Source organism: Ambystoma mexicanum, chromosome 1p, assembly GCF_040938575.1.
Source record: "Ambystoma mexicanum isolate Mex_15411 chromosome 1p, UKY_AmexF1_1, whole genome shotgun sequence".
NCBI lineage: Eukaryota > Metazoa > Chordata > Amphibia > Caudata > Ambystomatidae > Ambystoma > Ambystoma mexicanum.
In genome coordinates, this window is record NC_090921.1 from 1,017,024,158 (window position 1) to 1,017,040,937 (window position 16,780).

The window sequence follows — 16,780 nt, forward strand, 5'->3', positions numbered from 1 at the left end:
GGTTTCTGGACTCCTTGACTTTCTCCCTCAGCTTTGGTGCCTGTGATGCGACTTCCCCAACACTGCCTCTGCCATACTAATTTCTACACGCTGCCTGGCAACGACGAACTCCGACGTACGGTTACTCACGCTCCAACGTTTGCGTGCAGTGGGTTCCTTCCTCGCAACTGCTCACAACGAACTCTAGCCCACGCCGCCTTCACCGCTAATGCCTTTTGAGCTCTGCTGTCCTAATTTGTATGCTCAGCACAGTTTCCAGAATTAAATAAACACTGGCCAGAATTGTAACATTTTATCAAAAAAAAAACAAAACGTTATTGAGAGTCTCTTCACAAATCCTTTGCAAATAGCTAACTATGCACAAATCCATTCTTCTTGTACGTGACTTTCTCTTGAAAGAATGCTCTCTAAATTATTCTGGCACCTATCTGAGTACTGCTGTTGTCTTCTCAGATGACTATAGATTTCCTGTGTGATATTTTTCTATTCTTTTCTTAGTTTAACACTGGAGCTCAGGTTAATGTGACCTTACTTGAACATTGCTGGAATGAAAGGCAATTTAGAATGTTCTAAAAGATTCCACACTACCTCACAATCACTTTTGAGCCAATCATTGCTGCACAGTGTGCCCACCATTTTGAATGGGGACAATTCCAGTATCCTGTAAAGGCTAAGTTAAGGAAAAAATATTCTAGCCCCAAGTAACCACACTTAACAATAAACTTTAAATCTGGCACCTTTCCTGCGCAAAACACAGCTCTTCCATACCCAGAACCTCCTTCTAGCAGAGATAGTTAATGGGAAACGGACACTGTGGATGTCCCATGAAGGTGAAACTTGCTGTGCACCCCTACCCTACAAGGCCCGGCTGAAGAAGATAAGACCCTTGTTGGCTGTGGATGACTTTCCATGGCGACGGGTGCAGTGGCAGACGTAGGTTTCGGGTTTCAGGATTGCACGGTTTACCACATTTTGGTTCTTTGGTGCTGCAGCCGCAGCACGGACTACAGGATGGCTTCTGGCGACCTGGACACGACCACTGGACTAGACTGCGGACCCTCACCAAGTCTGGACCCTCTGGACGTCTTCAGATTTTGGAGGCAGGAAACCCCCTCGGGCAGACATTCGTCTGCAGACAGCGACCCTGGATCTTTTCCGGCGTGGAAAAGTGGATGGATGTCGTGTCAGGTGCCCCTTCAGTTGTTTAGAACTTTTGCTGCTCCAGGTGTCAGGCAGCACTATGCCACGGTACCCCCTATTCTGGGCGATACTAAGCAGATTGGCTTCCAGTGTTCACACACGCTCCTGTGGACCCTGGGGGACACAGATACATTTCTTGACTTCAAGATGTTCAGGCACTCCTCTTCTGTACCGCCGAAGATCCTTTCTCCACACGGCAGGCACACAGGACTGGCTTCAAGGACACTTTAGGTGAAGAGCAGAAGTTGCACAATGTTCCCTCGTAGCTATGGGGAGAGGTTGCCTATCCAGGTCCTCTCTGGTTCAGTCCTTAAATTAGCAGAGAAGCTTTTGGATTAGATGAAGAGATGCAGCCGCAGACAACTTCCTCCAGCTGGATTCCATGATGCAAGCTTAAGATGACTTCAGCTTCAAGTTTCTTGTTTCAGTTTCTGACAAGGAGATGAGTGTCATATGGGGAACATATTGAAAATGTGATTGTGAACAGATTTTAAAGACAGCAACAAATCATTTAAATCTGGAAGTCAACCTTTCAACAAATTCCAGTTTTGGAGGACAAGGCTCGTTTGCAATGTTCTGTGGCATTGTATGTGTCCTGGGAAGAAAATCTGGAGCCGTTCCATGTGTATGCATGGCCAACACAGTCAATGTCAGATCTTTCACAAATTCAAAATCCATTTTCTGGTATATTGGCTTGGCCACCCATGGTTTGCTTCATTTTGTAAAGGCCATGAGGTAACAAAGCATCCCGAATGTTCCTGCAGTTTTTGCTTGTTCCCTTCCAACGTTCTCGTTGTGCGCAGGTACAGCTAGGATTGTTCTGGCCTACATACCGTCTATGCCGAAATGCAACCTTTTTGGCCTGTACTTTAGGTACATATTATGGAACACCGCCAAATCTCCAGTATGGCAGAATTTGTTGGGTCCCTTCTGGTCTCTTGAAAACGTTTTATCGTACACAAACTTCTCAAGTGCTGTGAGTAGAGGGGAACATAGCACTAAATAATTCTTCATACTCTCCTGCTCCTTCGATAAAGGTCCATGTCCACATTCGTGGAAATGTTCGTTTTTCTCCATGAGTGTACGTAGGAACAATGGTGCAACAATGAATGCCATTTGTCAAGTAGAATTTCTACAGATCCATCACAAGTTTTGGAGCTCCACCAAAGATGGTGGCTGATAGACTCGGACTACTTTACAAGATTTTCTGAACCCTTTTTTTTTTTACCAGCAGCTGTAATTTTTAGTGATTGATTTGGCAATGTGCCATGCATCAAATTGATGCTGAATGTGTGGAAACTGCTCTTGTGTGGCCTTTGCAATTCCAACATGCTTGTCAGTGGCTATCAGGTCTACTTGCATTCATTAATGAAACCATGTTTCTCCATGGCCACAGATGATGTACATTCAGAAACCTGCATGATGACCAAACTCACAATTCTTTTACTTTCCATGTCTTGAAAGTGGTATGTGCAGTACTTAGCGGAAAATCCTGGACTATCACACTGTCCGTCGCCAGCTAGTCTGACCCTTTTGCCAGAGAGTGTACTGTCCATTGACCTCTGTATGAGTTTGTAGGCATGACTAATAACGGGGAACAAGAATTCCCTCTGATATTTGTAGTACTGGGTTTTAGCAAGGAACTAAAGTCCCATAAATTGACAGAAATTGGAAATCTTACTGAAAGTCGATCCGCAGAACAGTAAAACAAGCACTTTAGCGAGCATCGGTTGAGCAGACCTATCCTCGCCACTACCGTTGGTTAACTACTTTAGAGAGGTTTGTACAGTACTAAGAGAAGAAACAATCGTGATACCAGGGAAGGGAACAGAGTAAAATAGTTGCCTTTAGTTTGTAGTGAGAGGAACGTTGGTGGCTTACTGTTCCTAGTGCCAGAGCATGGTGCGGACATGAGAGCTGAACTGGTTTATGATGACATGATACAGTCTCTCGATGTCCCTTTTATAGTGCATAATAAGTATGGCTATTTGGTACTGTTCTAGATAGTTTTAACAAACCTATTTGGTACTGTTATTCTGTAATAATGAATGTTAAGACTTGTTATACATTCATTAGATTGTTATGTGTAGCTCCAGTGAAGCCTTAAAAGGTTTAGTGTTGCACACGTCACTTTAAATGGCTGAAGCACTTTGGGTTGATGTGGAAAAGTCGGCTATTTGAATGGTTGAAGTACCATATTGTGAAGAATGTTTACTGTATCATGTATTTTTTTCAAATCAATTTTATATGCGATGCATTATTTGTTTTTATGATAAACGAGCAAAAAGTACCTGTTCTACAACCAGGTTCTGTAGACAGACATGATAAATCAATAACCCTGTAGGTCGCTGTTCCGATTCGCATATCGCTCGACGTGGTTTGCACCCTAAGGTAAACGGCACTGAGAATGGACGCGTGTGGCTGGCTGACATATCCCGGAGCAGATGTTGGAGGGAGGCAAGAGTTTGTGTGCTTCTGCATACTAGGATGTTCTGTACTCTCTTCCCACCTGCTGCCTCACCCTGGCATGGTGCAGTTCGTTGCAGTGCAAATATCTCTGAAACTGTGCATCCTAGGGCCTTGAAACGTGGTTTTCAAGGTCCCATAGGCACCTTCAGTTTTGTTCCTCGTGTCGAGACCGGTCCTTCTATGACCACATTGATGTTTCGCCGATTTCAGGCAACCATCTCATGTGTGAAGGTGCTGAAATCCGGGGAGAGGGATGGGGTGTTCAAATCTCATGTAGCCAGTAATGTCCAGAGGGTCCGTACAGGTGACTATGCAAAGTTTGGTTCAGATTGGTGAAGCGGTGTGGAATTGCATATGGAACAATCTTTGCCAAGCCACAAACCCACACCTTTTGACTTTTATTAATATAGATAGATGAGTGTGTTTAAAAAGGTGTACATTTTAAAACCATATCACAATAAAACAAATACACTTTAAATCTGCTGATGTGAGGCAAAGGGCATCAAAGCTTAAGATTGCCAATGAGTGTTCAATGGTGTTGATTTGTAAGTGGGTGTCAGGCAAAAGTGGATTGCGACTCATATATATCACTTCCAACAGGTGTTAGGTGTGAATCACTCCATCACCTATCTGAGCTAGCCTCAGCCATGAGTGCAGAACTCCCTCACACTGTTTAAATTTTGGTAGGTCAAACAGTCCTCTACTAATTATCAGTATTTTTATTAGTTAAAAATATAATGAAAAGCAGCAATAACAAATGGACTAGATTAAATTTACTTTTGTAAGATTTTCATTTCTTCAATGCATTTATGACAGCATAAAGTCAACTTTCACTTACCTTCTCAGGAGAAGCTCTACATCTGCCTCAATCACTGTCTTTCTCCCAGCATGGCTGGCAAAAGCCTCCAGGTCAGCACTCAGATGTCTGAAGTAGGTGTTTAGGCTATGCACACAATAAACAAAACTGAAATCAGTCACAAGAACAAATAATCCTTCTGCGCCTCGCTGGGCATGCAGCCATGAAACAAAGGCTATGGAACAAATTAGGTGCCGAGCGCCTATGGGATAAATCCTCCCCTAGAACAAACACATAAACAAGCTTTGGCAAAGCCAAAAGTTTTAGCTTTTGTGAAGGCAATTTATTGGCATTTGCCAGGCACTGCCTTAATGGTACCCGTTGGCCATAAGAAGACAACAGCTGGAAAATGGTCCAAGTACAATAGCACCTATATGCAAGCCAAATCTGTTGGCTTTGCCAAAGCTTATTTTTTTAACAGGACTTCAGATGCAAGGACACACTAGTTATAAATCAAGTGGCTAAGGCACACTTGATTAAAACATGTTTATTACAATTAATAGCACATTTACAGCCACAATTAAGCCATTAACTTTTGAAAGTCACAAACACGGCACAAAGATCCTAGGAGGATCCGTTTTAGGCGGGATGGGGCAGGTTGTAAGTAGGAATGGCTATAAGGGTTAGCATTGCCATGGTAGGTGTTAGGGAGAATACTCTGTTAAGGCTAATTTCCCAAACCTAGTGAGTCCCCCCCAGCAGCTTTGCTGGATTTTTGGGGTTTATTTTTTTCTCTCCTGCTAAGAGCGAGACTCTTTTACTCCCACTCTTAGACATGATTTGAGGTGTTCCTTTGACTTTGTATGTGTTTTATGGGCTATGGGGTCCTTTACCCCATAGGGCTTCATGTGTTTTTGGTATGTAGGTTACACAGCACCCTCAGTGCTGTAACCCAGGGGTGTCATAATGACTCCCAAACAGACTCCGTACCCTGGGACTGCCTACTGTCTCCCAGGGCATGTAAAGTCACCATTGGCTTTACTAGTCCCAAATTATGAACAGTAACCAGTACAAACCATCATATTGTGGACGTACTGGTCGGCGCAATTCGATTGCCCCGGGGTCTGTTGTTCGAGGGGGCACGTCTCCATCCCCCCTGATCGAGTTGTGGCTGGTGGCAGTGGATACTACTTTATATATTCGACTGCAAATATTTTCCTATGGGATTTTCCCATTGTTCGAGGCTACCACTTTTTAATATAGCCTCGAACGGTATTACCCAAATTGTTGGAACACAATTGTTCGAATGACCCAATTGATCGAAAGTCAAGGGTCCGAATTGACCATATATATATGTAACAATTGACCTTCACAATTCGGTCAATTGTGCAAAGGTCAATTGTGATTCGAACAATTGTAGTTCAAACAATTCGTATACATCCCCTCGAACATACCGCCGGTTTATTAAATGAATATAAAATCACTGGTTGGTATTTTTTTGCCGAAACTCGGTTCCAAAATGGCGTTTGTGTTCGCTTCTGTGACTCCAACCCAAGTCGGGCCCTTTGTTCCACCTTTTGGCGGGCTTCTCCACAGAAGCCTCCAAAAGTGGTGCCACTCTGTCTGGGTACCACAGGGGGTGTGGGAGGGGGTTTAGGCACCCTGGACTGAGTTGCCTTGGCAACTCAAGTCGCACTCTTGTGTGATTGGCCCAAGTGGTGAGCCGCCCGGCTCACCTCTTAGCATGTTTGATTGACAGACAGCTAGGCTGAATGAATGGGGGTTTGCTGCATAAAAGCAGGGCTTCGGGGACTGGAACTTCAGAAGTCGCCACAGGACCTAAAGAATCCAAAGAGGGAGAAGCTGAGCCGACCTGCAACGACGACACCACCGGTGGAGCCCTGCTGAATCGTCTCACCACTTTTCCCGACGACAGAGGAGATCTCCAGTCCGGAGAGTCTTCTTCCTTTGACTGGTGGGGATAACCAGTTTGGCCGTCTTTTCACCTTCCCTGATCATCTCGTGGCCGCCTTGCCTGTGCCAAGCACCCCAGCAACTGGGATACCACGGTTTTTCCACCACCGCGAATAAAAGGGTCATACCTTTTAACCGGAGAACTCTGCGGCTCGTTTCTTCCCTGGCAGTGCAACGACCTTCAGCTTTCCTCCACGTTGAGACCATCTCTTCCTCTGGACGACGCCGTGACTTGCACCTGCTGCCAGGAACAACTGCCCCCGCTGGAGGATCCTCTCCACTTTGAAGGTACTGTGTCCGCCTGGCCTCCCTCGCGACGGTCTGTGTCGGGTGACTCTTAAGTTTCCACTTACCACTTGGGTTGGCCCTAGGCTGGCTAACTGAACTTTTCTGAGTTTACTTAATTCTTTTCTGAACTCCCTGCAAGACTTTTCAAGACTTTTAAACTGTGATCTTGGGCGCATTGGTGCTCTGTTCTCTCAAAGAGGGAGCCTGGCCTCTGAACTTTTTGCTCACAAGTAGACTTGACTTTCCTGCCTTGCTGGGTGCTTCTAAAATATTGTGTTGTGTGCTTTTCCTAATTTCTGCCTTTTCCCTCCCTTTTTCTTAACTTATTGGAGTGCCATCTTTATTTAAGCGCTCACCTCTGTCTGGAAATAAGTGGTGTTAACGAAGACTTGTCTAATAAGGAATAAGGGATGTACATCTAGTAATAGTGACTGTGTGTTGAATGTATTTACCTCTTTTTGTGCTAGTGTAAATTACAAGTGTGTCTTTAAATAAATAATTATATACTTTTACACCAAAGCTCTGGTCAGTGTTTGCTTGTGCTACTGTGTCTCTGTACCTATGGTGTATACTCTGCATACTGCCTAACTCATCTTGAGAGAAGTCTGACTGCTCAGCCACAGCTACCAGGTAAATCTGGGTGGTACAGACTGCTACCAATTGGGTTTACTGCCAAACACCTGTAGTCCTAAATCTTTTGCAGTGGTCTGTAAGGGAACTGCACAGGTTTCTGCCTAACAGTAGGCCCATGGGTGGTGTGATGAAATCTCAAGGATTTTTCCCTTCTACCCAGGGGACGAACCATCCCCTTGGAGGCTAGGGAGGTGAGCCCGCTCTGCAAGAACCTCCCTAGGGGTCTGGGCAAGTAGGACCTCATTGGGAGTGACTCCCACTTAAGGGACAAAAACTCTCATTCCCACGAGGAACTTTCTAGAGCACCCACCGTATCTGCTTATATGGGACTGCTTGCCATAAAGAATATCTCTTTAAGAAGAGATCTATATATAACTGGGACGAATGGATCACAAGAGGAGAAAGAGTACAGTGAGCAGGGGCAGCCTCCTGACGTAAACTCACCTTGGTTAGGCGGACCAAGAGGAAGCCGCAGAACAAGTGGCAGTTCGAAAAGCAAAGAACGCCAGCTCAAGACACAAGAGGCCTGACGAAGCAGACGATGGGAAAGCAGTTGTGAGGACGGGGAGAGAAAACCTGTCCGACGTGGTGGTGTGACCACGATCATCCTGTGGTGGGCCAAACGTCTGTCTATCAACGCCGGGATCATTGAAGCAGGGAGCGCTGACAGCTCCTACCCGCCAGTGTCCCTCGACCACAGCAGCCGACAGACGCTAGGAATGGAACATTGGAGAAACCCAAAGCAGGTTACCCGAGTGAGTGCTGAGCCCCGCAACATCACCCTGGACAGACGAAGGTACAGGGGTGAATGGGAGAGGCGGGAGGTCGGTGGGGCTATCTATTATAAGGAGAGGAACGCGTAAAAGGCCTGAGGGTGATATTCCAACTGTAAAGCCGAATAAGTCGATATGCGAGGAACAAATAAAGCGTTGGAAAAACCAGACTGAGTGTGAAACAGAGGAAAGGTGGAAACGAATACCCTGGTAAGACAGGAAACTACGACAAGACCTTAATGTTAAAGAGTGGGGAAGACATTCCATATACAAGTGTAAAAAGAATTAAGATGTGAAACTACTAAGTGAATTAAATAACCCAGAAGAAGGGGATTCCTAACAGATATAATCTTACAAAACATAAGAAAGGTTGGAATGTGAGAAACCTGAAAGCAAAGTAAAGACTGTAACACAGTATCTTCAGGAGAATCATTATAAGCATAACACTAAAAAGAGTAAAAGGCTGATGAACAGTTGGGATTAGCTACAAGAGCATATGAAGCAAGGAGAGCATCAAAGATCAGCCCAAGCAACATATTTCTAAAACAAAGAAATTTTGTTTACTGGCAATATAAGGGGCCAAGATAAAAAAAAACCTGAGCGAAAGCTGCAGCCAAGAAGGCACAAAGGGAAACAACCAAGAGATGAGAGACCTGTTTTTGGCTGACTTTAGTGGTTTGTACTAGTGGCAGGGTCAGGTAGAGTTAGGTTTAGGACTGAGGACATTTACTTTGGACATCCTGGCGACAGACGAGCACCTTGAGTTACATTAGTAAGGTAGGGAAAACCACTCTAGCAATAGGGAGAGAGATAGGCCTTTTCTTTATAATTTAATTCAAAGAAAGTCAACCTGTCCAGAGTGTGTCTGACTCCTTCTTCCCACCCACCATAGTGGAGAAATAACCAAACAACACACACAAGCTATAGGACCCCCCCCCTCACATCCCATCCGATCTCCCGGCCATCTGCATTCCAGTGCAGTAGTGTCGACTTAGAGGTGCCACTTTATAGCTAAAGGTACAAATAGATTGGTCAGCGGAAGAGGCTTCTTTGTTTTTAGGAAATACTTTGAGAGATTTATTGAGTTTTTAGTTTGGATGATTACATGTCATCGCAACACCTTTAAGCCGAAACTATTGCATTAGAGTACAGATAGGGAGAAATGGCATGTGAGGATGGGCACACAGCTTGTAGGTGTTGTTTGGTTATTAGCCCACCCATTGACTGCCCATGGCCAAGCTAATCCCATGGCCATTTCCACTCAGTTCTTGCCCCCCGCCCAAAACACCTCCTCCTGGGAACTCTGAGATTGCTTTAATCAAGCCTTACCATCAGACTTTCCACTTGTGTCAGTGTTTTTTCAAAGCAGTCTTCTGCAAGTGAATGCCTTAAATGGAGTTTTAAATTCGCTACTGGTATAATAGAAGGTCTTAAATGTCTGCCTTCAGCCACTCGATTTATAAGCACTATGCGTGTCCTTCCCTGCAGTCCTGTTAAAAACAAGCATTGGCAAAGCCAACAGTTTCGGTTTATGTATAAGTATTAGGCATTTGCGAGGCTTTGCTATTAGAGGCCCAGGTACTCGCATCACTTTACACCTTCTGCCATCAATGGCCAGTTAATACCCCTACGGCTGTGTCTGGCAAATGCCTTTCCCATACCTACACAAAAGCGCAAACTGTTGGCATTGCCAATGCTTGTTTTTACATGTTGCATAACTGCTTTGATGTCTCATGCTCCTTGGGAGACTTGAATGCCTGAATGTCCAACCATTATCCTGGTGAGCCTGGCACTGCAAGGGGGTTCTGGTGTTAAGTCTCATGTACCCACTTTGAAAACCGTTGCCCCATAGGGTTGCGTGAGGCTGAGATATACGGCCCGTGACAAATCTGGAGGTTTTCGTGCCTTCTTCCTTGGGGGAAGCCACCCTCTTTGAAGCTAGGTAGGTGAGCCCGCTAAGAAAAACCCTTCCGAGGGGTTTGGGAAAGCGGGACCTCACTGCGAGTTGATGCTCTCAAAGGGACAGACTTCCATTCCCATAAGAAATTCCCTCTAACTAATACATTTTCTGCATACATGGGAGTCTGAGAAATTAATCTTAAATTCAACTGTGGTACACAAAATAACGCCGCAACTGCCTTTGGATGTTTGGCTCAAGACAATTCTGGTCTCTCTGCGAGATTGACAGATGAACATCAGCAACATGCCCCTTTTGTGTCACGGAGCGAGAATAAAAGCACCATTCCACTTCAATGGAGGTGGATGAGTCGAAGCGATACGCAGAGGCGAACCGCCGATGTGCCAACATCATTGAGGGGCAGAGCCGCGCTGCACAGTGGAGCCGGCTGTGGCGCAGTGAGAGATTGGAGAGAAAGCGAGACACTGCTGCCCAGGCATTGGAAAGTGCCGAGTCGGTGAGGCCAATACCGAGCGTAGCAGGCCTTATCTGGAGGAATGGCCACGCAGAGGACGTGGTGGGCCCAGGACCCAGGAACAATGCCGAAACCAGAGAGTGAGGAAGGAACAAGTCCTCCTCTCGCAGCAAAGGAAGCGAGAAGCAGAGATGTGCTGAGATGAGCATAGCGGCAAGCCCACTCACATCCACAAGAGAACACCCGGAAGCCGTTGAAAACGCCATCGCTGAGGGGCATCAAGGCCCAGAGAGAGAGAAGGAGAGAAAGAGAGAGAAAGAGAGAGAAAGAGAGAGAAAGAGAGAGAAAGAGAGAGAAAGAGAGAGAGAGAGAGAGAGAGAGAGAGAGAGAGAGAGAGAGAGAGAGAGAGAGAGAGAGAGAGAGAGAGAGAGAGAGAGAGAGAGAGAGACACCAGTAATACTCAGGGTTACTGGAGCCCAAGAAACCCGAATATTGCAACCAGCCAAATGGCTCACAGCAACTCCCAAGAACCATGAGAGACATATATAAAGAGAAGACACCAATAGCTCTGGAAAATAAGTGAGATCAAAGGGAGTGCTAGGGGCTCAATAAGACAAGTGAGGAACAAATACAAGAGGAATCAAGAAACAAGCAAGACGTGAACCTAGTGAGGAGAAACCCACATAAGTGGTGGAAATGGATTAAGGAGATCTCCTTCGACTTGCTACAACTGGGAGAGTTGATCTTTATAGGAACTTGAGACTTTACACATAAAACTGAGAGAATTTTGGAACTTTGAAAAGATAGGCAAGAACTGTTTAACCAGGGAGAACTGCTTTCTATTGAAAAGCCTTGGACCTGAAACCAGGAAGGGTTCCTGGAAACCTTGAGACAGGTCGGTTCTATGTGATATTTCTGCATTTTAAAAGCAGAACACAAAAGACAAATGTTTTCGGTAGTTTTTTTGTGGCCCTTAAAATGCAGAAATATCCTATTTCTGCCCCTCCTGCCCCTCAGAACCCGATCCCCTTCCCACCCTCTCCCGCCGGCTTACTATTAAATCGGAGGGGAGAGTTTTAAACCCGCCCCCCCCAACCTGCCACATATCCTACCCTAAGGAACAAGTTACTTACCTGTAACTGTTGTTCTCCAGCATGGGTCTGGCATGAATTGACATGCTCATGAATATTCCCCGTCGTCAGGCTGGGAATCCTCGGTAAAGAAAAAATCATTATCAGTTTTGTTACTGATCTGTCTTTCTTAGTAGTAACCAATCATTGGTCTCTGGGTCATACTGCCCCCAGCCAATGACTGCCCTCTCCCTAAGCCCCGCCCCTGGCAGCCATCCTCAGATTTGGTAGCACGTAAAGTGGCAGTATGACCAAGTGAAGAGCCGCAGAGGGGAAGGAGGGAGGGTTCGCATGCGAATCCATGCCAGACCCACGCTGGAGAACAACAGTTGCAGGTAAGTAACTTGTTCCTTCTCCAGCATGGGGTCTGGCATGGATTCACATGCTCATGAATATAAGAATACATAGCAGTACACACATGCACAACCACGGGAGGTGGCAAGGCTCAACATTAAGCATTACATAAACTCAACATTAAGCATCTCTTACCTCCTCACCAGGCTCACCTTAAGCGAACAGGTTGCGCAGCACTGCCTGGCAGACTCTGGACTCCTCCCTGGAATCCCAGTCGACACAGTAGAGTCCCGTGAAGGTGTGCGTCGACCTCCACGTAGCAGCTCTGCAGATGTCCAGCAGGGGCACACCAGACAAGAACGTCGTGGTAGCAGCGATCGCTCTGGTCGAATGGGCTCTCGGACAGCCGGGCAACGGTCGGTTTGCCAACCGATGACAGTGCATGATGCAGCCGGAGAGCCATCTGGAAATGGAAGCCTTCGAGAGAGCCTTCCCCTGATTGACAGGTCCAAAGTTCACAAACAGCTGTGATGTCTTCCGAAAACTCTTCGTTCAGTCCACGTAGAACTTCAGCGCTCTAGCTACATCAAGCGAGTGCAAAGTCCTCTCGGCCGGCGACGAAGGCGACGGGAAAAAGACTGGTAACACCAAGGGCTCGTTGAGATGGAAGTCCGACGGCACCTTGGGCATGAAGGAGGGGTGTGTCCTCAGCACCACCCTCGAATCGTGGAAAGTCAAGTATGGAGGCTTGCAGGAAAGGGCCTGAATCCCTCCCACAGGTCGTGCAGAGGTGATGGCCACAAGGAACGCTGTCTTCCACGACAGGAACTTCAACGGAGCCGAATGCAAGGGCTCGAATGGTGGGCCCATGAGCCTGGTCAGCACCACGTTGAGCTCCCACACTGGGGCTGGAGCCTTCACCGGCGGGGACGATCAAAACAGTCCTTTCATAAACTCCTTCACCAGGCGATGAGACCACAGGGACGACCGTCCTGCAGTTCTGGTGTATCGGGAAATCGTTGCCAGATGCATCTTGACGGAAGCATGAGCTAGTCCAGCTTTGGCCAGCGACAGTAAGTACGGTAGCATTTGAGGGGCAGTAATCCGTAGAGGGTTAATCTTCTGTGCACGGCACCAGACAGAGAACCTCTTACACTTGTGTCCGTAGCACTTGAGAGTTGAGGACACCCTGGCCTTTGCAAGAACCTCTCTGCATTCGGCCGGGATATCATACCTTCCAAACTCTAGTGCTGCAGGAGCCAGGCCTGCAAGTTCAGCGACTCTGGGTCGTGATGAAGAATGGCGGCCTCCTTTTCTGGAGAGAAGATCTGCGTCCGTCGACAGTTTGACTGTGGGGACGCTGATAAGTCCAGAAGGTCCGGGAACCAGATCTGTCTCGGCCACCTCGGTGCGACGAGGATCATCCTGCACCGGGACCTCTTGAGTTGGTTGATGAGCCCGAGCAGCAACGGCAACGGAGGGAACGCATACAGGAACAGGCCGTCCCAGGGCAACGAGAAAGCATCGCCCATGCTCCTCAGCTGGGGGAACCTGCTGGCGAACTATCTGGCACTTGGAGTTCGTCGCCGTCGCGAATAGGTCGATTTGGGGTTTGCCCCATCGCCGGAAGAGTTGATCCACTTGATCCTGGCGTAGTTCCCACTCGTGGCACGAGCGCAGCTCCCTGTTGAGTGAGTCGGCGATGGTGTTTTTTATCCCTGCTAGTTGAAAAGGCACCAGAAACATCCCCTGGGCAACGGCCCAGTACCACAGATCCTGGGCTTCCTTGGACAGGCCTGGGGATCTGGTTCCTCCCTGCTTCCGGATGTAGAACATCGTGGTGGTGTTGTCGGTGAATATCCTCACCACCTTGCCCTTGAGGGACGGGAGGAATGACTTGAGGGCCGAGAACACAGCTCGGAGCTCCAGTATGTTGATGTGGAGTGGCCTCTCCTCCGGGAGCCACAGGCCTCTCGCGTGAAGATCTCCGTGTGCGCTCCCCACCCCTCCAGGGAGGTATCCGTCATCACCGTCGCCTGGTATGCTGGGGTCTGAAAGTCTGTGCCCGCCGCAAGATGCGCGCGGGTGCCACACCATCGGATTGCCTGGTGGAATACTTTGTTGAGCGAGATCTTGTCCTTGAAGCTGCCCGTCGCTTGCATCCAACGGGCGTCGAGGAACTCCTGCAGAGGGCGCATCCGAAGCCTGCACAGGAGCACCAGATAGATGCAAGAGGACATCATCCCAAGCAGGGACTTGATGGACCTCACTCTGGCCACGTCCGTGGCCAGCCTACGCTGTACCTTGCCCAGGATGGCCTGTGTTGTTTCCTCCGACGGCAAGGCCAATCGCGCCACTGTATCGAGCTTGGCTCCCAGAAACAGCGCGACCTGCGACGGAACCGGGTGAGATTTGGGGAAGTTGATGGAGAATCCCAAGTCCATGAGCAGCTGGACGGTCTTCGCTGTGTGTTCGACGGCGAGTTCCCTTGTCCCTGCTCGGATGAGCCAGTTGTCCAGGTAGGGTAGACGTGGATCCCCTGCAGGCGCAGCCGCGCCGCTACTGGTGCTAAGCACTTGGTGAACACCCTGGGTGCAGACTTCAATCCGAACAGGAGGGCCTTGAACTGGTAGTGCCGTCCCTGGACTACGAACCTGAAAAACTTTCGGTGACCTTTTAGGATGGGGATGTGAAAGTACACATCCTCCAAATCCAACGACTATAGGAAGTCGCCTTCCTCCAGCTGGCCCAGCACGTGCTGGAGGGTGACCATCCGGAACTTCTGTGCCTTGATGTATTTGTTTAGCTGACGCAGGTCCAGGATGGGATGCCAACCTCCTGTCTTCTTCCTGACGAGGAAGTATCTGGAGTATACTCCGGAGCCCCAGAGCCTCTTTGGGATGAGCTTGATGGCTCCTTTCTTGAGCATGACCCTTACCTCTAACAGCAGTTGAGGGATGTGGTTTTCCTTCCTGGCCACTAGAGGAATTCGGGGGCACTTCTTTAGGAATTCCAGAGTGTGCCCGTGGGCCAGGGCATCCAGCACCCAACGGTCGGTGGAGATGGACTCCCACACGCTGATGAACTTCGCCAGCCGGCCTCCCACCAGGGTGCTTCGGTGGGGGCCCGACGCAATGGCCGGTTCAGTCTTGTTTGGAAGCAGCCTTGCCTCCTTGGCCTCCCTCTCGACGACGGCGAGATCCACCTGACTTGCCTCGTCCCCTGTAGGCTTCTTGCGACGAGGAACGGGCCGCTTGACAGTAGGTCAAGGAGCCACCGCCAAATCCCTTGGAGCCACCTTGCTTGCCTCCGGAGTTCCAAAAGGGCGGCCCCCGTTGCTGCAGAACTCCCAAGGCCCGAGCCATCTCCGTGTCGGTCTTGATGGCCTGCAGCGATTCATCCACTGTCTTTCCAAACAGATTGTTCCTGTCGAAGGACATGTCCAAAACCTTGGCTTGCACGTCCTGGCGGAAATCCGTCGCCTTGAGCCGTCAAAGGCAAACGCCATTGCCCAACTGGCAGAAACCGGTGTCGGCAATGTCCGTGGCCACAGTTATGGCGTGGTCCGTTGCCACCTCACCCTCCTGTAGGATCGCCAGGGCCTCTGCCCTCTTGTCCTCTGGGAGGAAGTCCAACAGGGTGGCGATCTTGTACTACAATTCCCTGTCGTAGCGGACCACAATCGCTAGGGCGTTGGCCGCCTTAATCGTCGTCGCCATTGACGAGATGACGCGTCGTCCCATGGCGTCCAGCTTCTTTCCCTCGCCGTCCAGTGGGGAAGTTGAAGATGAAGCCGATGCCCCCCCACTTTCTTCTTGGCCGCTGCAGAGACGACCGAATCCGGGGTCGGCTCTGCCCTAAGGCACAATGGGCCGGCGTAGGGGACCCGGTACTTCTTCTCGCACCGGTTCTTCTTGGCAGGTGTCAAGGACGGGTTCTTGAGGAGGGCAAGTCCCTCGTCCCAGATGTCATCCAGCAACGGCACTGCGAGGACAGTCTTCCTCTTGACCTCGCACCGTTGGTAGAGGAAGCCTTCCTTCTTTTCTTCGGGGCAGAGCTGAAAAAGCTTGGATGCCCTGGCAATCATGGCGTGGAAGGAGCCAATCTTGTCGGGCGGGGAGGCCCGAGGGATCGGAGACAGAAGGTCAGTCCAGTCGTCACCACCGTCGGCATCCATCCCCGTCGTGGCTGTGTCTGTTCCCGTGTCGTCCCTCGGGATTGGGGAAAGCGACAAAGGCTGAGAAGGCCGTGAGGGCTGAAGGGGCACTGGATGAATTCTCCTCCTCTTGTTTGGAGGGCTTCCCGACGGACCCGGGTCGTCCGTCCTGGGTAGGGGCAGTCTCGTCCTCATCTCCATGCATAAGGCTTGGATTGCCGTCAAAACGGCAGCCGAGTTGTCCTGCGGCTTAGGCTGCGACGGGCGTGAAGGGCACGACGGTTGCTCCTCATTCACGGGAACCTCGTTGTCGTTGCCACCCTCGGTCTCGTCGCGCCCCTCGTCGGGATTCCTCCTGTGGGACCGGGCCTCTTCCAAATTCTCAGTCAGTTCCTCCTCGGAGGTTGTGTCCGTGTCCGTAGTGGCCACCGCCCCCCCCCTCTTTTTCCACCGGGGTCTTCACAGGGGTCTTCTCGATGGGCTTAAAAGAGGATTGCCTCCGCGGAGGCAGGGAAACTCTGGGCCCGAGGTCGCCTCCACTGGGAAAGCCTCCACAGGCTTCACCAGGGCCGCAGCGACTCCCTCGATAGAGGCCTTAGCCGGGTGAATCAAGGCCTTCACCACCTTGGGCGCGCTTGAGACCTTCACCTTAGGGGGAGGGTCAGTGTCTCGCTCCCCTTCGGTCGGTTCCTTTG

General features: G+C 49.2%; 1 protein-coding gene across 6 annotated transcripts in view; it reads right to left on the reverse strand.

Moving 5' to 3' along the window:
• CENPT (centromere protein T) overlaps window positions 1-16,780 on the reverse strand; it is a 1,770,416-nt gene that overhangs the window by 128,259 nt on the left and 1,625,377 nt on the right. For all 6 annotated transcript variants that reach the window (XM_069655330.1, XM_069655348.1, XM_069655339.1 and 3 more), the window contains one exon: window positions 4,508-4,612. In XM_069655330.1, coding sequence (XP_069511431.1) covers window positions 4,508-4,612 — 105 coding nt within the window. The remainder of the gene's footprint in view (window positions 1-4,507; window positions 4,613-16,780) is intronic.